A 23,241-nucleotide genomic window follows, 5' to 3' on the forward strand; every position below is an offset into this window, starting at 1 on the left:
GCAGTCCTTTTAAAATTCAAATTTAAGAAGGAATAAAGAAGAGATGAAGAGGAAATTTTTTATAGTATATTCATTAGCAAATACAGCATGCTTCATTTATCAAAACGAGTGGTTTTAAAGAAAAATAAAAATGCGGCTGTGCCTCACGTTCCCAATGTACAAAGTCCAGAATTATCTCCATTTTGCTCTCCACGCTTCCTCTCTCTTTAACCAAACTTTTGGCCACAAATCCCAAAATCTCTCCATGTGGTCTATTTCATCTTTTGTTTATGTTTTTTAAATTTAGACACACTGCACAGTAATAGGCACTTCTGGCCCGCGCCACCAAAATACACCAATTAACCTACAACCCCTGTACATTATAAAGAGTGGGAGGAAACCAGAACACCTGGAGGAAAGCCTCGCAGATATGGGGAGAACGTACAAACTCCTTACAGAGAGCGCTGGATTCAAACCCCGGTTGCTGCTGCTATACCGACCGGTGTTACGCTAACTGTGCCATCCCTATGTGTACCATGCCACCCTGGCATTTAGTGACCTACCCACATATTTCTGGTATGAAAGACGTTACACAGTACAATTTGTAGTTGACCCTGGTACAATTTTATTGCTGATACTGGTTGCTTGAAATGTGTAATTGCTGCTGTACACAGTATTCATTTTCACTTTAAAAAGGTTGCACAAGAGATTGATCTGATTGCTTGTTTCCAGATACTTGGCATCTCTCCGAGGTCACGTGTCGGCTGTGTATCAGATTGCATGGTCAGCTGACAGTCGACTGCTGGTGAGCGGCAGCAGTGACAGTACATTGAAAGTGTGGGATGTGAAGGCTCAGAAGCTGTCCGTTGACCTGCCGGGTCATGCTGATGAGGTAAGGTTCCTTCAACAATCACCCAGAAAGGGATCCAGTTACCCAGCAAACTGGAGTTATACCGCGATACAAATTCACGGAAACCTGGAAAATAAATAAACAAAATTGCTGGAGGAACTCAGCAAGTCCCACAGCGTCCATAGGAGGTAAAGATATCTAGCCAACCTTTCGGTGGGATGAGGAGGGAAGAACAGAGGCCCAACAGTCAAGACGTACATGGATAGGAGGGCAGGCGAGAAAAGCTGACGATCAATCAGGGGAGGAGGGTAGCTCTGTCAATGCAGAGCTGGAAGAAAAGAGACAAGGAGAAGAGAGGTGGGCTAATAGAAACTGGAGAAGTCCATGTTAATGCCACCTGGTTGTAGGGTGCCCTGGAGGAATAGGAGGTGTTGATCCTCCAATTTGCGGATCGTAAACCTTGGTAAGAAAGTATCAAAGAACTTTATGGAAAAACAAATCTGAATGAATTCAGAGCCATTGATTCTGATGTGCTATTGGTTAACAGTGCCATTGACTTGTTCAAGTATTAGCACAATGTCAATTTGATTAGAAATCTCACTCCAACCACTTGGCAGATGGGTTTCGGCCATAGCACCCTTGTGACCTCAACAAATGTTTGGGAGAATAGTAATGTTTGATTTGTACTTGCAGGTTTATGCAGTCGATTGGAGCCCCGATGGACAGAGGGTAGCCAGTGGTGGAAAAGACAAGGTGTTGAGAATGTAAGTTGGGACGGATAACCAACTGGTCCATCGAGTAGTTCGTATGAATTAAAAAGACAGACTGGATTGTCGACGAAACGTCTCTGAACTTATCAAATGTTTTCCTTTATATTTGTAAACTTGCTGATTCCCCTCTCTTCCCCACTCCCAGTAGTGACATGAAATAAATCACTGAACATTTCAATAATTTTAATAGTTTTATTTTTAATTGATAGATTTTAATTAATATATGTAATAATTTAATCTAAATACTTGATATACAGATGGAGAAATGCACACCAGATAGCATCAGTGAGAGGGAAGTTAATATTTCATACCACATCCCAATTCTCGTGAAAGGTCATTGACCAGAAAGAGAATACTTGCTTTACATAATTGTAAGATGCACAATCCCCAATTCCTAGGATCAGACAGAGTTTTAAGTTGAAATTTTAATGATAAACTATAACTTGGCTTTCCCAGCAAACAGCAAAAACTTATGGGTCAGAAAACTAAAAACAATTAAACTAAAATTGGAGAAAGGAAGTTTCTTGTAAGTTGGTGCTAAACTGACCACCTGTTTGAAGACTCCGTGATGCCCATGCTTGGAACTGGGATGGATGTACTTCTTGGATAAAGTTGCATTGAAATTTACAGTGGAAACAGGGACAAATGTAGATGATGAGATCCGTAGAGGATAAGCGACCAAATGTGGAAAATTATTACAAGAGAAATACAATATGGAAACAGGCCCTTCAGCTCAAATCTTCAATGCTCATCAAATAGCCCATCTAAGCTAGTCCCATTGACCCTTATCCCTCTTACCTTTTCCTATCTTCAGATATCTTTTAAAAGTTCCAATTGTACCCACCTCTGGCAGCTTGTTCCATATATGCATCACCCTAAAGTATTCCTTCATGTGTTATGGACCACCTCTGGTAAACTCACAGACCACCAGTATTGGTGGGGTTGGATGGCAAGGTCAAATCTCTCCCTAGACTGGATTTTTGTTTTGGTTGGAAAATTTTAATTTTTTTGTCATCAAAATTTGTTTAATCGTTTTATATATTTGTTAATTGTTGTCAGTAATATAGACCATACTGGTATAATGCTTTCTTTCACTGGGAGGTGGAGAGGATGGAAGAATAGACACGAGATGTCGTGGGTGTATGTGGCCTCAGGATATGACTGCACATTTTTGTTCAATTGTCTGTAGTTTCAGTAGACAGAGACCCAGGTTTTGGACCATATTTTTGGATTTTGTGATCATGGGAAGAGAGTCTGGACTTAATTATCCTGTGTCCTGTGTGTTACAGCTGGAGGTGGTGATGACGTAGAACCATTTGAAGCAACTTTGAACTTTTACCTGGATTACAACGTCGGCAGCTCGTGTCTTGCTGCTCTCATCCAGTGAAGGATTTGGGTCCCCTGACTCACAGTGACCAAATAAATCAAAGTCAGTTTTTAATCGTGTGAGACTCGGGGAATTTTTCTAGCATCTCTGAGGGAATGGTGGGTGGTGGGGGGGAGGGGGGGGTGGGGGAGGAATGTCCCGTCATTATCTTTGACAGACGGAGTCTATCCTCTGTCCCATTTCCCCACCTCCAAGAAAGCTTCAGGTCAGGGGCCAAGTACTTGGAAGAGTGGACCCCTTTGCCTCAAACATAAGAAAGGACAAATGGAGATGCATTCTGCAGATTAGTGAATGACAGCATATTGTGTCATTGCAAGGTGAGGTTCAGAGCAACTTAAGGCTAACACTGGCGAGACGTCGCTGTGGTGACAAAGGACACATTTCGTCAACCTCCTCCATTGTGTCTGCTAGCCACAACTATGTGCATACTAAACAGACAAGAAGGAGGCCACATGCATTCTTGTAGCATGTTCAGACTGAGAAACTCATTCCTTCCCAAGAGTTGGAAAGCAGTTGAATTTCTAGATTGCTTCTCATTAAGTGATGATGTTGGGATTGATGCCAGCAGCCACAAATTAAAACCAGGCAAAGTGGCAGCAGGGTTTTTGATTTGTCGCTGGGGCAGCAGTGTTCAAACAGCCTTAGCTCCAAAGACCTGACTTTGAGTACTACCTGTCTGTAGACACCATGAAGATCCTCTCGGTGCTTTAATTTCCGCCAAGATCCCAAAGGTGTGTTAGTTTGCCTGTAAATTCTCCTAAGTATGTCAGGTGGGAGAGAAATTGACGGGTGGGGGGGGGGGTCGGTGAGCTGATGATGCAAGGGAGAAAATGGGATGATTGTTGGTGGATGCTTGATATGTGAATTAAAGAACCTGTTTAGCAGAGTCATTGACTCTGACGTTCACCATTGACATGGTGCCAGTAATAACACAACATTAATGAAGACTGATCTCAGACGTATTAAGCTGAGGTTGAAGCAGTAGCTCTTTTTATGCAGAAACCCCCCCCCCACCCCGCATTATAGCCGACTCAAGTGATGACCTATAATGCGGATCCCACAGTGCTTTTATGCAGAGCTGAGTCGGGTGCCGGCTTCCAGAACTGAAGGAGGCGGGGCATGTGCTGCAGTAGCGCTGCCTGCCACCGTGACCTCAAACATACGCACCGAAAAGGGAAAGTGGCCTCTACAAAAATAGTGACCGAAAGAGCACGAGTGGAGATCTGTCCAAGCAGTCTTAGAACACAGGCAGATCTCCTGCGCACCGTAATAGCCTCTATTATCCATGTGGGTTTTTTTAAAAATTCACGTCCTGAGTGTCATCATGACATCATCAACTCTCCCCTCTGGAGCTGCATTTAGTGACATTCCTTTTACGGAGGAGATGGAGTGACTTTACTCCACCTCTGAGTCTATCCTCCTAGGCGGAAGGAAGCTGGAGCGAGTTCGACCAGTCATTCCACCTTCAGACCTTTTATGGAGGTAAGTGAAGAGATTTAAAGACAGAGAATGCTTTTTTGTTCCCCCCCCCCCCCCCACTATAAAAGGGCCTACTGTTTCTGGAAGGATGACAGGCTCCAAAAGAAACAAAAATGTATTGAAATTATTTCTTGTGCATGGAAACATAAGAAATCTACAGGCTAAACAGAGGAATGGCACAACTTCATCTGTCTCACCGTACTGTCTTTTTTAAAAACCTATGAATTTTAAATCTGCATTTGATCATGGAGTTGTTTTTTTAAAAATAGACGAGATTCTGTGGTCATATTTGGCAGAGTTTCTCAATTTTGATTTTTAATTAAACAGTACTTGCCTTTGACTGCATCTTTCTGTCAATTCCAATTACTTGCATTTATATCTCCTCCTTTAGAGAAATCATATCCCGAGGAGAGGTGTCAAAATAAAATTTTTAACAGAGATAAAAAGAGCTTTTCATTCAGGTGACCAAAAGATTGACCAAAGAGATAAGTTTTTAAGGAACATCTTAAAAGAGACCAATGGAGATTCTTGGGACCGAATACCTGACTTTTCAGATTAATTTTGTTTTCACCCACAGTGGGGAAGACTTGAACTTTTATTCTCAGTTGAATGAAAATGTTTTGTTGATTTTTTAGATTGAAAGGATTGTCCTGGGTTCCAGATAAATAGGAATGAGCTGATTTTTGTAAAAGAGCACACACCAAGCAAAAGAGCCAGTTACTACTTTACCATGGTAATAATTCACCAGTAAATCTAGGATGGACTTTAGTACCTATTTATTACCTTAACAAACTTTTGTTATGTGCATAATTGGCCTGAATTATACAATGGCTGCAGAGGAACTGACTTGGAGCTTAACAAACTTTATTATGTGCAAAATGGTCACAAATTAGGCGTATAATGGTCGGAAATTAGGCGTAAAATGGCTGCAGAGGAATTAGCCCCTTTCACACTTGTATCCCACTAAATTGTCCATTCAATGTCCTGGGATAGGAATGGGGGTTTGCCTTTTCACACTTGACCACTCCTAACTGGGACACTGAATGCTTTCACACTTGCAAAGAGTTTGGACTGTTACTGTTCTACCTTCTACTGGTGACATCATGACACATTGAGTGATGGTGGACCTGCCCTAAATCCTGATCAATGTATTAGGATGTTCTATTTGAACAAAATTAATCATGTCTAATTATAACATAATTAAGCTTTATGAATAGCACAGTATGAGCCCTTCAGCCCCAGTTGTTGTTGAGCTGGCCGATATAAACTTTTATAAGGGACTGTGGGAAAGTGCGAGCAATAAATAGCAATAGCGGACGGACAATTTTTAAACAGGGTGGGGAAAATTGGTAGTGCTATAGCGCTTAAGTTATACAGCGTGGGAAAGTTTGTAGCGCTATCACGTACAATTTATCAATACTGTGGGAAAAAGTGATGGTGGACCTGCCCTTCCAGAATTCCATGCGGCAGAGAAAGGGCTGAATACCCGGCTGCAAATGTGGAGCATTTACAGAGGGGTTTCTCTGCCGCAAGGCATTCTGGGAAGTCAGGTCCGCCATTGCTTCCCCCCCGCCCCCCGTGGTCTTTAAAAATTGTGCACTGTAGCATTACCAATTTTCGCACACTGTTAATACACATTAATAAATGCTATTGCTGTTTATTTCCTCTCTCTCTCTCTGCCACCCCCCCCCCCCCCCCCACTGCGATTTTTCCATGGCAAAGATATGTTCATTTTAATCTTTTCTTCCTGCACTCACAAAAACTTGGGTCATTTCAATCCCACAATGCAATTACCTGTTTCACACTTGTCTGATTGCAACACCGGCATATGCAGACACCAGGGATTGTACAAGGAGTCAAGACCATCAATCCCCGGCATGAGATGACGTCATCTGATGCAGGCGTTGAGCTGATTTTGCTTTCACACTTGCCACTTTAAAGGCTGATTGGTGTTTGATTCCTGGGATCATTTGCAAGTGTGAAGGGGGCTATTGACAGCGCCATCCTGATTACTACCCGCTGACCTGATCAAGGCTGACGCAAGAGACGCCTGCAGACACCCCTAATCATTGGTGTTTGGCCGCAATATACGTGACCCTGACAACTGATGTACAAGATGTGGCCTCGGTCTGTGTTTGGGACTCACTTGGTCATAAAGCTTTATGAGCAAGTCTCCATATATCATTTGAGCAAAGCAAACTTGTATGGTTTTGTTCATTGGATCTGAAGTTATTCCTGAGGCCTAAACAGAAAGGAGGAAGGAGCTCGAGATGACAACTGCTGTAAAAACGACGGAGGATCCAATGGAATCCTGCACACACCCTATCAGTATCACAGTGGAAATGTTTATACACTGTTGTCCTGCAATAAATTCATTATGTTGATTGCAATGAAATGTAGTTAGTGCACTTATAAATTTATAACCTTGGTCTCTATTGGGCTGTGTGCAACAAAAAAAAAATCCAGGCACCCATGCTGATCCATGCCTTGCTTCCTTTTCTCTCACACTTCATCACTTACCATGGATGCATCATCATTTACTTCAAAGACTAAGTTATAAAGAAGCTGATGGGCTTTTATTGATGACAGACTGGAAGCGCATCCATGCTGATCAGCTGTCCTGGACTGGGGGAAGCTATGGAGCAGTTGCCTTTATTCAGGGGTCTGTGGGAGAAGCCTCAGGCACAGTCAGCAAGGGGCGCGCCCTAACAGCCAAATGTATGTACAGTGGTTTACCACATTGATCAGTGCAAGGCAAAATAGCCTAGTTTTGGATTTATTTTGAACTAAATTGTATTTACACAGAATTTTGCATCCATTTTGGAATATCCTAGAGTGTTCTTTGAATTTAGACGTACACCACGGCAGGCCCTTTTAGCCCATGAGCCCGTATTGCCCAATTCCACCTGATTGACCTACAACCCCAGTTTGCTTTGAATGGTGGGAGGAAACAAGTGCCTGTAGGAAACCCACGCAGAATCCACAAACCCTTCACAGTGAGAGATTCAAACCCCCGATCACTGGAGCCTTTAGGGTTGCGCTAACTGTGCCACCTATTCTATCCCTTTTGAAGTACTTTATGGCACCTCCTCACTACTATGCAGCAGTCTTAAGTGTTAATATGGGTGGAGAATTGGCTGGCAGAGAGAAAACCAGCATGCAAGGGGCTTTTTCTACTTGTCAAGATGTAATGAATGGTCTGCCATAGGGATAGAAATGACAGATTAAACTTCCAACATGATCTAAATTTGCTGATGACACAGACAGCTGGGAAAATAAGTTGTGAATAGCATACAAGGGTATTGATAGAGTGAATGGTCAAATAGCTGGCAAATGGATTATAACATGAGAAAATGTGAATGTCCATTTGAACATATAATAGGAAGGTTATGTTTCAGTTTTATAGGGCATTGACGAGAACACAGCTGGGTACTGTGTACAGTACAGGTCCCAGGAAGGATATAAGTGTGTTGGAAGCAATTGGGAAAGGTTCACTGGACTAGTACAGTAAAATCCCTGGTATTTGGTACCTACTGGGATTGGTAGATGCCAGATAAGTGTATTTTCCAGTTGCTTGAAACTTACTCTTACAATACCTAACTAATACGCCTTCATTAAAAATAAACAGTTTTAAAGAAAAAAAACCCATACTGTACTTACACTGAACAAACATCATTTTCATGAATATATAAACCTGAAAGCATTTTACTTTATTTTCAGACATATTCTTTGAAAACATTTAACTGTCGCTGCATCTGCAGGTTCCACCCCCTCCACAGAGGAAGATGGACGAACCATAACATTGCAGACAATTAAGACCTCCCTCCCACAAAAAAAGTTTACAGATAAAGCCTCTGACCAGGGTGAATCTTACTAAGCAGAGATAAGAAGACACTTTAAGAGAATCACCCCCCCCCCCACCAAAAGTGAGCAGCATCAACCTAGATGACGCCATTGCTGTTTCACACAACTTTATTCAAACAGCTGCTACAAGTAAAGCCTGACCAAGGCCTCCCACTGGCTAAATATTTGCTCTCATCTTCACCAAAGGTTCATGTCTTACTTCACCTGTTATTTTATTTTTTTTTTATTATTTTCCTCAATTTTTTGCTGGTTGCTTGAATTCTGGATACAGGGAGCTTTCCTGCACCTGGCCCTTCAAAGCGGCTCTGCTATTAAGATTGTGCTGGCCTCTCACTTATTTCCTCACAACACATTCATTCAGTCCATTAAGTTAATGCTTGTTTACAAAGCAATCTTGAAGCCTGGCAACTTTACACTGCATCTTGGTGCACATGGCAATAAACTACCATAAATAGTTTCCCTACTAATTTTCCCAATAACCTATTCTCCCCACGTGCTCATTCATCCCTCCCCACAACCTCAAGTTCTGTCACTCCCCAGAGACAATTGACAGCAATTAATTGAGATGGCAAGACTGAATCTGGATGGATGAAGCTGTGAGGCAGCAGGCCTATCTATAATGTTATCGCTTGTCTTTCCGCCAGCTCCGGGGAGTGGGAGGAACCTGCAAATGCAGCAATGACTGATGTTTTCCAAGAATAACTAAAAATAGTAAAATGCTTTAAGATTTAAATATTCATGCAAGTTAAGTTTGTTCAGTGCAGGTGTACAGTATGTTATTTTTGTCTTCTAAGCTGTTTATTCTCAATGCAGGTGTATTAAGTATTGTAAGAGTAAGTCTCAAACAACCGGAAAATGCATTTATCCAGCACCTACCAATGCCCAGAGGGGTTTAACAAGGAGTTTTACTGTACTTATTTTTGCTCTTAATCCTCTAGCGATCATGAGTCTTTGGAAGTATTTTCCTCCAAGGGTGGTGGAAGCAGTGCGAATATTGTTAAAGAAGGATAGACAAATTCTGGACAAACAATGGTCACCAGGACTAGGCAGGGATGCAAGGTTGTGGTCAGACCAGGCACCATCTCATTTGGGTGCTTGCAGAGTGGCCTACTCCTGCTCCTCATCCACAGGTTGGTATTTCCAGAGACATGGCTGACAATGAGCGTACACCAGAAATCAGAATTTATGGTCATAAACACATATATTAAAATTTGTTATGCAGCAGGCATTATGGGGAAATTAAATTTAAAAATAAATAACTTGGTGAAAAAGAAAAGAAAATGTGAAGTAGTGTCTGTGGTTCATTGTCCATTCAGAAATCTGGTGGCGGAGGGGGAGAAGCTGTTTTTTTTTGTACCATTGCGGGTTTGTCTTCAGGCTCCTGTACCTCCTTCCTGATGGTAGCAGTGAGAAAAGGACACAGCCCAAGTGGTGGGGCTCCTTGAGGATAGAGACTGCTTTCTTAAGATACGACCTCTTGTTGATTCCTTTAATGGCACTGGCTGTATTCACAACTCTCACCTTTTCCGGTCCTGTGCATGGGCACCTCCATACTAAACAGTGATGCAACCTGACAGAATGCTCTCCATGGTAGACATCTGCAGGAGTATTTGGTGACACACCAAATCTCAAGTATAGCCGCCGGCGAGCATGATTGCATTGACGTGGAGGCTCTGCCATCAGAGAGCATCAGCAATCATCAAGGATCCAAGCCACCCAGCGCATGCTCTGTTCTCACTGCTGCCATCAGAAAAGAGGTGTAGGTGCCACAAAATTCACCGCACCAGGTTCAGGAATGGCTGCTCCCCCTCCACCAACAGACAGATCTTCAGAGATGTTGACACCCAGGAATTTGAAGTTCTTTACCTTTTCCACTGCTGACCCCCTTGATGAGGACTAGTTTGAATTCTGATTTCCCCCTCCTGACCTCCACAATCAGCTCCTTGGTTTTGCTAATGTTGGGTGCAAGTTTGTTGTTTTGTCACCACTTTACTCGCTTATCTATCTCACTCCTGTACGCTTCCTCATTGTCGCCTGTGATTCTGCCGATGACCACGGTGTCATTGGCAAATTTGTAGATGACATTTGAATTGTGCCTAGACACACAGACATTAGAAACTCACACTGCTCTTCTGCAAACAGTAATGTCATCAAGGGCAGGGTAATAATATTGGCCCTGGTCTAACGGTCTTTGAAATGACGCTTGGGATGTTATGCATCCATTTGAGAAGGCATCTCATCAAAAAGACAGCACCCCTGACAGTGAGGAATATAGGAAGGAGGAACAGGAGTAGGCCAAAAATGGCCCATCGAGCCTGCTCCGCCATTCAATAAGATCATGGCTGATCTAATTTATGACCCAACTCCACCTACCTGCCTTCTCCCCATATCCCCTAATTCCTCTATCATGTAAAAATTCGTTGACGGACAGAGTAAAAGGAAGAAAAGTGAAAGGAATTTAAAATGATGGCACTTTCATCATTTTCTCTCAGTATCTTAAAAAAAATGCCATCATTTTAAATTCCTTTCATTTATCACATCATTAAAAGGGTAAGAGAAGGTTGTATGTGTACATGGAGGTGAGTGGGTTGGAGGGTTATTGGCAGAGAGCGGGAGGTTTGAGCTTGAGGAGTCATTCTAGTGAACCGGTGCGGACTCGAAAGGCCGACATGGCCTGTTTCCACTCCGTAAATGGTTATATGGTTATGGTTGTTATACACGTGCGATGTACAAAGGCACCAAAGTTCTTGCTGCAGCAACAAGAAACACACCAATGACAATTGTACAAGTTAATCTACTTCAATGGGTCTCAAAATTTTTTTAAAAGTTGAAGTGCAAACAGATGAAAAAATATTCACATTTGCAGTTAATGCAAAAGTAAACAGTCTTTCAGTAGAGCAGACGAATCTTTTGGTGGTCCTGGATTAGTATTATGGTTTTGGTAGTTTGACAAGGTTCATGTGCTTAATCGCTGTTGGAAGAAAACAGCTGTTGAAAGAATATTCCCTCACCAATGCACTGGGGTATGTCAGCCTTGTGTTTTTCTGTACGAATCTTCTGGATGGAACCTAGATCCTCAACCTTCTGACCCACAGGCAAGTGAGCTGCAGCTGACGTGCAGTGGGAACATTTGGCACAGGTCAGCAGACTAAAGATTTTCCAAAATAGTTTATTACGATGGAATAATTTTTGTGGCCGATGGTCTCATCGTGGAATATATCAACTGCATCATGCTTTCTAACTGTTGGTTCATTTATATACACATCAGTCATGATCGAGGTTGGAATGGAATTCTGCAAGGTTGTCCCGGACTAAAAACATTTCCACTCATGATCTTAACAACTGTGCTGAACTTCAGAATCTGTTATGTCAACAAAGTGTGAGCAGTTCAAGAGTCAGCAGTTTTAAGAAAAATAAGCTGCACTTTGTAGAATAAAGCTCGTTTGATTGTCTTCTGATCTGTGGATGAAGCACAAATCCTGTGTACCATTTATTTTACCCTTGTTTTTACTTCAAGCACAGTCTCTGCAGACTTTCATTTTTTACTTCTATTTGACCCTTGTTCCATGTATGAACTGACCGACTGCATCACTGTCTGGTATGGGGACACCAATACCCCTGAGCATAAAGCCCTGCAAAAGGAGGTGGTGGATACAGCCCAGGACATTAGGGAACATCTCCAGCGGAAGTTGTTGTCAGAGAGCAGCAGCAATCATTAAGCATCCTCACCACCCAGCACACGCTCTGTTCTCGCTGCTGCCTTGAGGAAAGAGGTGTAGGTGCCACAAGACTCGCCCCACCAGGTTCAGGAATAGCTGCTGCTCCTCCACCATCAGACTCCTCAACCACTAACTCAGTCAGGGACTCATTTAAGGACTCTTGTGCACTTTATCGATTGTTTAAATTCTCTATTGTAGTTTGTTTACATTTCTTTATTGTTTGCACACGTACATTTTGTAGTTTTTTTTTGCATTACCAATAATTCTGCCTCGACTGAAGGGAGAAAAAAAATCTCAGGCTTGGATATGATGTCATTTATGTACTCTGACAATAAATTTCAATCTTCAGTCTGTCCATTGGTTTCAAGTCAAGGTGTTTGCTCTCTGATATCATGCAATTGGAATGAATATTTTTGTTTGGACGCCTGCCGACATTTTTACATACTTTAATGAAGGACTCAAGCCCAAAACGTTCGTTAGGTATTTTTTAAATCTTTGCTATATGAAGTCCGCTGTGCTGAGTTTATCCAGCACAGGAGGATCCGCAGCAGCTGATGTACCTCGGCGGTCTGATCTCATTAATCAGGGTCAGGACTGGAGGGGAGACTGCCTTGGGAATGCCAAGTGCTGCAGATTTCTGTGAGGCATGCTGGACAAAGTGGCAATTCTGATTGCCTGATGGTGGACAAAAGACATTCATGCATGTTACATTCTAAATGTAGTATTACATGACAATAATGAAACCATTACCTTGTGTTTTTGCTTCAATCAGACTTTTACTGAGGAGGAATAATACCTCTGCAAGCTCCACTCCAAGACAAAAGGGCTGACCTGTGGACCCTGTGTCCTTGCTCCAAACGAGCCCAGTCGAAGGGCTGAGTGGCCTCAGGTCGCTGTCACTCAAGCCCCGCGCTTGCATAAGGAGCGGAAATGACGCACGGAGCCTGGGAACGGAATACACAGAGCCAACTCTCAGAAAAACAATCGATTGCTGGATGAAGTGTCGCCCTCCAGCTCCCCCTCCTCGTTGAATGCAGCAAGGCGCCGGCGCAAGGCCTTGAATCGATCGGTTCCAGTCAAAGTCAGGGGCTTTGCACTCGTCACAGGACCGGGAGGGAGGGGGGGCGGATTATTTTGTGTGTCGGGGGAGCCGCGGATGAGCACCGGACGGAGCGCGCCGCGTGCACCATGTAAACAAACCACGCGGAGCGATGCGGCTTTCAACGGACGAGGCGAAGGTAAATGGAGGGCGGCGGAGTGGTGATGGGGATTTTAAAAAACCCGGAGCCCCGAGCGCCCCCGCCCACCAGCAGCGCTCTCCCGCCGTCCACCAAAGCGCGACACGAAGCCAGAGGCCGAAAGGCCAGCTCGCGCTTGAAGTCAGGGGGGAGGAGAATCCGCACTCTTTGCTGGAGGGGGCAAGGAGACAGTGACGCAGGGCCAGGCGTGGTGCGGCCGCCTGTATAAAAGTGCCCCGCTGCGGCGAGCGACTCACAGCTGGTCGGCGGCGGGTGGGCGGGCGGAGTCTGCGGGTGTGCAGTGGTCCGCTCTCCCGCCACCGCAACAAAAGAGACCGTTAACGCAGTAACAACCGCCTTGGTGTCTCCCCCGCAACCACCCCCGTACACGCACATCTTCATGCTAAGTATGCGCGGGCGCCGGTGGGATGGGATGATGGTGGCCGAGCCGCCGCCGCCGCTGCTCCTTCGCCGGTGCCGCTCAGCCTTGGCTGCGCCGTTCACTTCATGAGAGAGCAGCAAAGCACTGCCGGTCTCGTCCTTTCTCTCCTCTTAGCCCCCTCGGCAGTGCCGGCCATGGAGGCGGTGGGGGAGTTCGAGTACAACAGGAAAGACCTGATAGGACACGGAGCCTTCGCTGTGGTCTTTAAAGGACGCCACAGGAAGGTAAATGAATGCATGGGGTTGGGTTGGGGCGGGGGTGCACTTTGCTGCCTTCTCAGTTCAATGTGGCTTTTGCAAACTTTCAGCTGGCATCACACATTGAATTCTCTCATCTCCTGCAAATTGCAGGCTCACTGGACCGTTTGACTGGAAAGGAGCCTCAAATGAACATTGTGGCTCTCTTGTTGTATATTAGTGCACGTCCAGCAGGTATTTAGCACAATCTGTTGGGGGTCTCTTGCTGCAGGAGTTTGGTTCCCCCGCCCCCAGTTTATTCACAATAAGTTATTCGCGGAAAAAAAAACTTCAAGGCTTTTCACACCCATTATTTTGCCGCAGGAGTTGTGACAGGTGTCCATGCTTTTGCAGCTTGCTGTTTTCCACTGCTGTGGTCTTGTGCTTTTATCATCTGTCACTGCCTCTTCAGTGGTGCAGCAATTTTGCGAAAGTGTGCTTGATTGCATGCCTTCCTTTTATCCCCAGCCTATCAACATTTAGTGCATCATGGTGCATTTAATGGTCTTATTAGCTATGGTTTAAAAATCAAGTGTTAGTAGTGAGATTTCACATCGTCCTCAATATCTTTCTCCTTTGGCATCCCACTTCTTTGACTCATCTCCCTCTCACTGCTAGATTTCTTCACAGCTGTGTTTGACCTCCACCATGTGGTTGATGACCAAGATCTGCCGGCAAAATCACTGGCTGGAGGTTGATTGGTGGTTAGGTATGAATGTCAAAGGTTCAGTGCCAGAAAGACAAAAGTAGCATTGACAAGAGCAGGCACAAGGGGCTAAATGGCTGTTGAGCATGGAAACGGGCCCCTTTGCCCAACTTGTCCATGCCAATCAAATTGCCATCTAAATTCATCCTATTTGTATGTACTGTATGTGTTGCCAATAACCCTCTACCCTTTCCTAACTTTAAGCTAGGTCATTAATGTTGTGTACTAATTTGGGGGTGGGGGGTGTTTAGTTTATTTAGTCTGCCGATGTAGTATTGTAATTTTTATTATCTTATGTTTAATCTTTTTACTGTAACTTTCTATTTTATTCATGTTATAAAAATCTTAAATAAAGTTTTAAAAATACTCTCTACCCTTTCCTACCCATGTACCTGTCCAAATGAATTTGAAATGGTGTAATTGTGCTGCCTCTTGTTCCACATATGTACCTCCCTTTGTGTGGGAAAAGTTGCTCCTCAGGTCCACTTTAATATTACCCCTCCCCCTCACCTTCAACTAGCAGTTCTCAACCTTTTTTCCCCACACTCACATACCACCTATTTATGCCATGGGTGCTCTGTGGTTAGTAAGGGATTTCTTAAGGTGGAAAGAGAAAGGTTGAGAACCACTGTCCAATCTGTGCCCTGCAGTTTTAGACTCTCCTAGGCAAAAGACACTGTCTATACCCATCATAATCTTGTATGCCTCCTCCAGGCAAAACAGTCATAGCCTATCTGAGCTCTCCCTTTAATTGAAGCTGTCCAGATCCCTGTGAATTTTTTTGCACTCTTTCCATTTCTTCTGTTGACGTTGGTGATTATTAATCGTTTTTAAAATGCAATTGGACATAGTATACTTTTCAGAAATGGTGAAAATTTCTTTGTTCCACCAGCAGCTGATCACTGTTCTGATGGTAAACTTGCTCCTTATTTTTTGGCTGACAATCTTTTGTGTTAAATTCAGGGGCAAAGTTTGCATTTCGCTTTTTTTTTTTGCCAAGTGACGGGAATTCTCTGTGTCCTACCTGGCATGTATAGCTCCTTTTTGAACAGCAAACAGGATAGGATGTTCTAGCTTCTTCCCCTGTCCTTGTAAATAATGTGAAAGATTGCATTGATTGGTTCTTCATTACCCCTGGATCAAGAGCAGCATCTAGCATTGAGCTCTTGCTCTTGTTGCCTGGTCAGTGATCATTACTGAAATGTTGGGGGAGGTAGAATTTTCACTGAGTTACAGTGACCCCACTACCACTCATTGTTAGTGCCTTTGTTTTTCCTGAGAGTAGTGATTTTCATTCAGATGATGTTGCACTGGGATTGTTTCTTGTACCTCTGAAAAATAACTTCTTCAGAGAAGACCCTGGATGATGTACAATGACAGGATGTTTGGTTATCAAGAGAGCAACCATGGCCAAGCTCAATTTTTTTCTGTGCGTGTTATCCACTACAGCCATGGTGCAACGTCTGGTTACTCATCATCCTTCATCACCTCCTTAGCCAAATATGTGTCCTCTCCTCGGCCAAATACTGTGAATCCCCCCCGACCCCCCTCATCTGCCCTGTGTTGGACTGTTCCAGGGTCATTTCTAATGAAGGATTTTGGTGTGTAACATTGACTGTCTATTGCTTCCAGGATGCTGCCTGACTCTGAGTTTCTATGTTGCTTTGCCAAGCTGTGGATTTGCGTAGGTTGAAAAGTTGATGACGTTATTGTTATTTAAATGCCAGGAAAACTGTGGTGAATTGGTGCACCAAAGTGAAGCCATCCAGCCACAGGTTATGTTGGTATGAAGATCTGTCAGGGTGGATGGAAAAATGACAAACAGAAAGTGGTTATTTATTTTCACGTCCTTGCACTTCTGACCTGAGCCTTGTTGATGTTGGGGAGGCTTTGGGGGAGTTAGTTGAGTTTTGGCACCATTTCTAGCCTCTGATTTTTCTCTGTTGAATGTTGTCATAGCCCGACATTTCTTTTTTTTTCTTTTTTTTTAATTTTTTTATTTTTCACACCATAAATCACAATAGCCATGATATACACTTTTTCTTTTTCACACATTTACAGTGACTTTTCCCCGACATTTCTAATGAAGGATTTTGCTGTCTAACATTGACTGTCATTGCTTCCAGGATGCGGCCTGACTCTGAGTTTCTCCATCATTTTGCATTGCTCTATTTCACCTACCAACTAAGGCTTGGATATTGTCCAGATTTCGCTGCTTTTGGACATGGACTGCTTAATTATGAAGCAGTTGCAAATGGTGTTGGATATTGTGTATCAATATTCAAGATCCATTTATTGTCATGTAATAAAAACAGTACAATATGACATGGAATTTGTTTTCGTCTGCTAGAAGGCAGACAGGTGCGTTATTGGCAGAAATTGCCTCAAGTGTCCCTTACAGTCAGAGAAAAGAGAAGCAAAAGAGAGTCCCCTCAGAGTCACCGAGTGTACGTGGATTTGCCTCCAGCGCTGCGGGGAACATCCCGATTTCTAATCTACTGGTTAAAGGAAAGTTATTAATGAAGGAGCTGAAGATGGTTGGGCTAAATACACTTCTCTGAGGAACTCCTGCAGAACTGTCTAGTGGCTGTAATGGTGGACTTTTTGACCTCCAGCCACCATTTATCTTTCTACAAATTTCCAATAACTTGAAGGTTTGCTCCTAATTTCCATTGATTTGAGGTTTACCCGGGGTTCCTTGATGCAGTACTTGATCAAATTACCAGCTCTTTTGTCCATGTTTGGACCAAGACTAATGAGGTCAGGAGCTGTGTGACTTGGCAGAACCAAAATGACTTTTGTATGTAAATTCTTGCAAAGCAAATATGGCTTGATATTGCCATTGTTGACAATCACTTTTCTGAAGATTGAGTGTAGACTAATAGGGTGTAAATGTCAAGGTTGGCTTTGCTCAGCTGATGGATATTGTCAGGTATTGAGTACATTTTACACAACCTATAACTGCCTGGTCTGCAGGTAAAAGAATCTCAAGGTTATATGTGATTAATGTGTGTACTCTGACAATAAATCTGAATTTGAATGAATTGAATTGGCTAAAGAATGTTGTAAAACACAAAAGTCTGCAGATGCTGTGATTGAAGTAAAAACACAATGCTGGAGAAACTTAGCAGGTCAAATACTGTCCTTTATATAGCAAAGATAAAGATACATAACCAATGTTTTGGGTGTGAGCCCTTCATCAAGCTATAAAGATATGTAACAAACATTTCCAGATTGAGCCTTTCATCAAGGTAGAAAGATACATAACCAACGTTTCAGACTTGAGTCCTTCATCAAGGTATGAGCATAATGAGGAGGGCAAGTGCCCGAATGGAAAATGGAGGCGCTGTCGGAGCTGTTGTAACGGCAGCACTTAATCTGGTGCTGACCTGCAGGGAGCGGAGACACAGTGCTCCCCAGGGGTCCAACCGCCCAGTCTGACTGTTGTCAGCTCTGGACACGCTTTAAATGGCCTGTTAATGGAACCGACGGTGGTTTTATTTAGAAATTCTGCAACCGCAGGATCTTCTCCCCCAAGATGGTGGCACCTACAATTGGCAGCCACCACAAGGGGTTGCAGACTCCAAGGAAGCAGAGAACTGGTGCAGGACACCAATACATTGGGAGAACACCCCCATTTGAGAAGGAGAAACTGTGGAGACAAACACATGGGATGGTGGCCATGGCGGTGGACTAGTGAGCAATTGTGCAGCTAAAGAAAATATAGGCAGTGGATTGTTGATGACTCGGTCAGGAATCTGCTGCTGGCAACTGCGGTTGAGGGATTCACATCAGGTGGACTGCTGGAGACTGGCTTGAGATTGCTGAAGATATATCAGGTATTGCAACCATGATGTGAGTGGGTGCCAAAGGCACTGATTGTGTTTGAGTTTCTGATCTTGAGCTTGGGCTGTTGATGATTGGGTTTGGACTCTGCGTGGCTGCAGCTGCGCTAGAGGACCCTCGGTGTCTCTGAGGGGACTCTCTCTCTCTCTCTCTCTCTCTCTCTCTCTCTCTCTCTCTCTCTCTCTCTCTCTCTAAGAGGAGTTTCCGGCAATTTCTCATGATAGCGAATCAGTCTAACAGACAGACTGAAATTAGTTTCATGTAATATTGTGCTGTTTTTATTATGTGACAATAAAATAATCTCAAAGTGTACGAATGACATTGGAATAGAAGAAGGTGATCTTGTTATTTTTCTGTACTTTGTGTTGCTATTCATAAAAAAACTTGAAAGAATTGCTTTAATTTTTTGGTGGAGCAAATATCAATTCATATGTAACTTATTTTCAGTTTAATCTCTGCTTGTTCATTGGAAGGTTTCTGTTATTTTGGATTTGGAGTCAGCAGTGATGATTGCTGTTGTTCCCTTGGCTCCTATGCCTGCTACATTGGTCCAAAATGTATTTATCAGTGTAATTTTGAAGGGAACTGGTGCAATTGATTATCCATACTTCATATTTGAAATTCAGTTGGAAGAATAGTATGAGGACACTGACCTTGTTCTTCCAATGCAGGCACTTCATACACCAGATAATTCTCCCCCCGCAAGTATATGCAAGTTTTTTGTGTTTTTACTTTTCCGTTGTAGGATAGTTTGAAAGAAGCCAATTTGCTCATGGAAAATTTTATCAATGCTCATTTTGCCTCTCCCTTCAAACTTTTTTGCTGAATTCTCTAAGGAAGAGAAGAACTGTCTATAAATTGTGGTGTTAATAAATTCATGCTTTTCTAGACACTAACACTAGGACCAAAACAACTGGAATTGAGAAAGTAGATTTTAGAACATAATAAAAATATGTTTTAAAATGGTGACTGGAAGGGAAAAGGGGAGGGAGCTGCATTTCTTTCTTGTTAACAGCTTTGGAGCTGCTATGAAGCTCCTTATATGAAAGAGTGGTGTGAGATTTAGTGATGAATGCCAAGAAATTTTAAGGAACATGTACTTGTATGAAGCAGTCTATTCAAAAGTTGCAGAAACTAGAGATTGGAAACTATAAGTTAGGTGATATTGTAAGCCACGAGTTATCTCCTTTGTAGTAAGTTAGCAGCTCGAGGCTGTACTTTTTGGTGTAACAGCTCTCTCAAGCTTTGCAAAGTGATTAAAAGTTTGTTTTTGCAGCTGATTTCATGTTTTCTTTGGAGCTATCTCAGATCTACTTTAACAGAATAGGGAGAGCATAAGGCTGTGTATTTGGTCAGATGATGCAAAATTTTGAACAGCTATTGCTTCTTTAGGATTGTGTCAGAAGTGTGAGTTGTGCTTCATCTGTTATCAGTGGAAGGTGAGTTTTTCATTAGCTCTGAAGTGTTCCTGGAATTCAGTTTTGTTTTTGCAGCACTAAATCTGAGAGGTTAACCTGACACTGCACAACTCTACGATTGTGGTAAATATCTATTTCAGTTCATTAGTGGCTATGTGAAACAACATTTTAAATTGCAGAAAGTTTGTTAAAGTTAACAAGATTTGTCAGAAAACAAGATTTTGGATAATCATTATATCCTGAACTCTTTGTATGTACCACAACAAAAAATGTTTGTAACAAAGCTTGTTATAGATTGACCTACCAGCAACTGTCTTCAGATTAATTTGCTATAAATTATGTAATTAAAAAAAAAATGAGAGCAACTGGAAATAAAACAAAAGTAATATTGTTTTATTTAATATTTATTTTTGCATATTCATTAAATTTTATTGGCTATGTCACTGGCCTAATTATATTTGGAAAAGTTATGGTGCATCTCCTTGAATCACACTTGACCTTCTGATGTTCGTACTCCCACAGTGTTCTTCGATGGGGATTTGCCAACAGTTGAGGGCAATCAATACAGCCAGCAAAGGCCATGGAACCAGGCAAATCCCAACCATAGTTCAGAATTGCCTGCATCACTGGCCAAGGTGTTCTAGTACAGTTACAAAACTGGCAGGGACCCAACAATGAGGGAAAATTACCCAGTTTTGTTCACAAACCATTGGCACTAATTGATCTTTTCATTGCAATCCTGTAATACTTAATTGGGCTCTTAACAGGGCTCTCTTAATGTTGAAGAAGAACCCTTCTCTTTGTACTGAATATTTTTTGACAAGTTAAACTCAAGCATACCTCGTCCAAATCAGACAGTTTGCAATCATTGTCAAGGTGATAGAAGCTGTAATTGACATTAACTGGCACCTCCTTGCCAATAATCTGTTCACTGATGTTTAATTTGGCTTTGTCAGGGTCACTTGGCTCCTAACTTCTTGGTTTCGTTCAAGCCTAAACCAAAGAGGTGAATACCAGAGGTGCTGTGAAACTCCTGACATTTGACTGAGTGTGGTATCTACTTTGTGAGGAGATTCGGGACATCACCAAAGACTCTTGAAAACTTCTACAGGTGGACCGTGGAGAGCATTCTGGCTGGTTACATCCCTGTCTGCCACGGAGGTGTCAATGCTCAGGTCAAGAAAAAAAACGAGGATTGTTAACTTGGCCAGCGATATCGCGGGTACCAGACTTCACCCCGTCAAGGACATCTACAAGAGGTGGACGTAATAAGGCAGCCTCTGTCCTAAAGGACTCACCACCAAGGCCATGCCTTTATCATGCAGCTACCAACATGAGGTCCTCCATCAGCCAGCTCCCCACCATGACTACCAGCCCCCCCACATCTCCATCGGGCACACAAAACTCAAAACGGTCAACCAGTTTACCTATCTCGGCTGCACCATTTCATCAGATGCAAGGATCGACAATGAGATAGACAACAGACTCGCCAAGGCAAATAGCGCCTTTGGAAGACTACACAAAAGAGTCTGGAAAAACAACCAACTGAAAAACCTCACAAAGATAAGCGTATACAGAGCCGTTGTCATACCCACACTCCTGTTCGGCTCCGAATCATGGGTCCTCTACCGGCACCACCTACGGCTCCTAGAACGCTTCCACCAGCGTTGTCTCCGCTCCATCCTCAACATCCATTGGAGCGCTCACACCCCTAACGTCGAGGTACTCGAGATGGCAGAGGTCGACAGCATCGAGTCCACGCTGCTGAAGATCCAGCTGCGCTGGATGGGTCACGTCTCCAGAATGGAGGACCATCGCCTTCCCAAGATCGTATTATATGGCGAGCTCTCCACTGGCCACCGTGACAGAGGTGCACCAAAGAAAAGGTACAAGGACTGCCTAAAGAAATCTCTTGGTGCCTGCCACATTGACCACCGCCAGTGGGCTGATAACGCCTCAAACCGTGCATCTTGGCGCCTCACAGTTTGGCGGGCAGCAGCCTCCTTTGAAGAAGACCGCAGAGCCCACCTCACTGACAAAAGGCAAAGGAGGAAAAACCCAACACCCAACCCCAACCAACCAATTTTCCCTTGCAACCGCTGCAATCGTGTCTGCCTGTCCCGCATCGGACTGGTCAGCCACAAACGAGCCTGCAGCTGACGTGGACTTTTTACCCCCTCCATAAATCTTCGTCCGCGAAGCCAAGCCAAAGAAGACAAAGACCAACATGAAAAAGATACAGGAGCCTGAAGGCTCCTGAAGCTACCTCTTTTTCTCACTTATTGTCCTGTAGTCCCACAATTTACATGGCTATCAACTCACCAAATGCTGCACATCCTGCAGTGTTCCCCATTTTGGGTGTGGTGAATCTTTGTCCTTTTTAAAAAAATATTTTAACTGTGTTCCGTTTTGTGCTGATTAACCACTGCGTTCCAAGATCAATCGTATGTAATATCTGTACCTTCTTAATAAAACCACTCCTTCCATATTTCTAATCCTACAGTTTTGTCTTTAAAATTCTGTCTAACCTTGTGAAATGTGTTATTTGCCAGTTATACCGTTTTTATACTATCTGTTCACATCCTTTTCAGTACGAGCATTAATGATGTTCCCCATTGCATAATTTCAGGCACAAGATGAAATTGGTGTACCAACACCCTTTGAGGGAACAATTAGAAAGCACAAACGTAGGCAGGGCAAGAATACACAATCTTTGGCATGGAGATTTCATATCCTGACAGTATCAGACAAGAAAAATTGAAAGGAACTGGTTTAACTGTCTAAGTTGTCAATGGGGAGATGGAATTGGTGGCTAGAGAATATAGTCTGTGACAGAGAGAATGCAAGCACAGGAAGAGAAGTTATTGTGCTCAAGTTTCAGGCTTCGACAGTTTTCTTCACCACCCCTTCTCTCCCCCCCTCCCCCCCTTAAATTTTGAGAATGTACTATTAGTTTTGAAGAGGTTCGGTGTTCCTGTGTGTGTGTGTGTGCGCACAAGGCATCAGTGTTAATTGTAAATTAAACTGATAATTTTTAGATTGTTATTGGTGCAGAGTTTTACAGATGATCATTGAGATCCAACTATCCACCATTAACTCATGTTATTGTGTTCGATCTGATCCTATCTAGATCTATTATGTATTTAAGTTTTTTTTTAATTTTTTATTTTTCACACCATAAATCACATTAGCCATGATATACACTATTTCTTTTTCACACATATACAGTGACTTTTTCTCCCCCCCCCCTTTCCTCCCAAACCACCCCCCCACCCCCCCCTCTCATCCATTTTAGGTATACAATCTA

General features: G+C 43.1%; 2 protein-coding genes and 1 long non-coding RNA gene across 8 annotated transcripts in view; 2 read left to right on the forward strand and 1 right to left on the reverse strand.

The window, feature by feature from the left end:
- Window positions 1–3,040, forward strand: part of nle1 (notchless homolog 1 (Drosophila)) — a 28,552-nt gene extending 25,512 nt beyond the window's left edge. For all 3 annotated transcript variants that reach the window (XM_069911508.1, XM_069911507.1, XM_069911506.1), the window contains exons 11-13: window positions 712–871; window positions 1,523–1,593; window positions 2,889–3,040. In XM_069911508.1, coding sequence (XP_069767609.1) covers window positions 712–871; window positions 1,523–1,593; window positions 2,889–2,901 — 244 coding nt within the window. In that variant the 3' untranslated portion in view covers window positions 2,902–3,040. The remainder of the gene's footprint in view (window positions 1–711; window positions 872–1,522; window positions 1,594–2,888) is intronic.
- Window positions 595–13,931, reverse strand: LOC138749732 (uncharacterized). Its single transcript, XR_011348847.1, has 3 exons — window positions 13,544–13,931; window positions 12,799–12,992; window positions 595–955 (listed from the first exon to the last, which is right to left on the reverse strand). It is a non-coding gene; the product is annotated as an uncharacterized lncRNA (long non-coding RNA).
- The window catches only part of ulk2 (unc-51 like autophagy activating kinase 2), a 105,993-nt gene continuing 95,931 nt past the window's right edge, over window positions 13,180–23,241 (forward strand). For 3 of the 4 annotated variants that reach the window (XM_069911500.1, XM_069911503.1, XM_069911504.1), the window contains exons 1-2: window positions 13,180–13,286; window positions 13,843–13,952. In XM_069911500.1, coding sequence (XP_069767601.1) covers window positions 13,205–13,286; window positions 13,843–13,952 — 192 coding nt within the window. In that variant the 5' untranslated portion in view covers window positions 13,180–13,204. Of the gene's footprint in view, window positions 13,287–13,538; window positions 13,953–23,241 lie in introns of those variants that run through there. The other variant, XM_069911501.1, reaches the window with a different exon arrangement.

This window comes from Narcine bancroftii, chromosome 14 (genome assembly GCF_036971445.1).
Source record: "Narcine bancroftii isolate sNarBan1 chromosome 14, sNarBan1.hap1, whole genome shotgun sequence".
NCBI lineage: Eukaryota > Metazoa > Chordata > Chondrichthyes > Torpediniformes > Narcinidae > Narcine > Narcine bancroftii.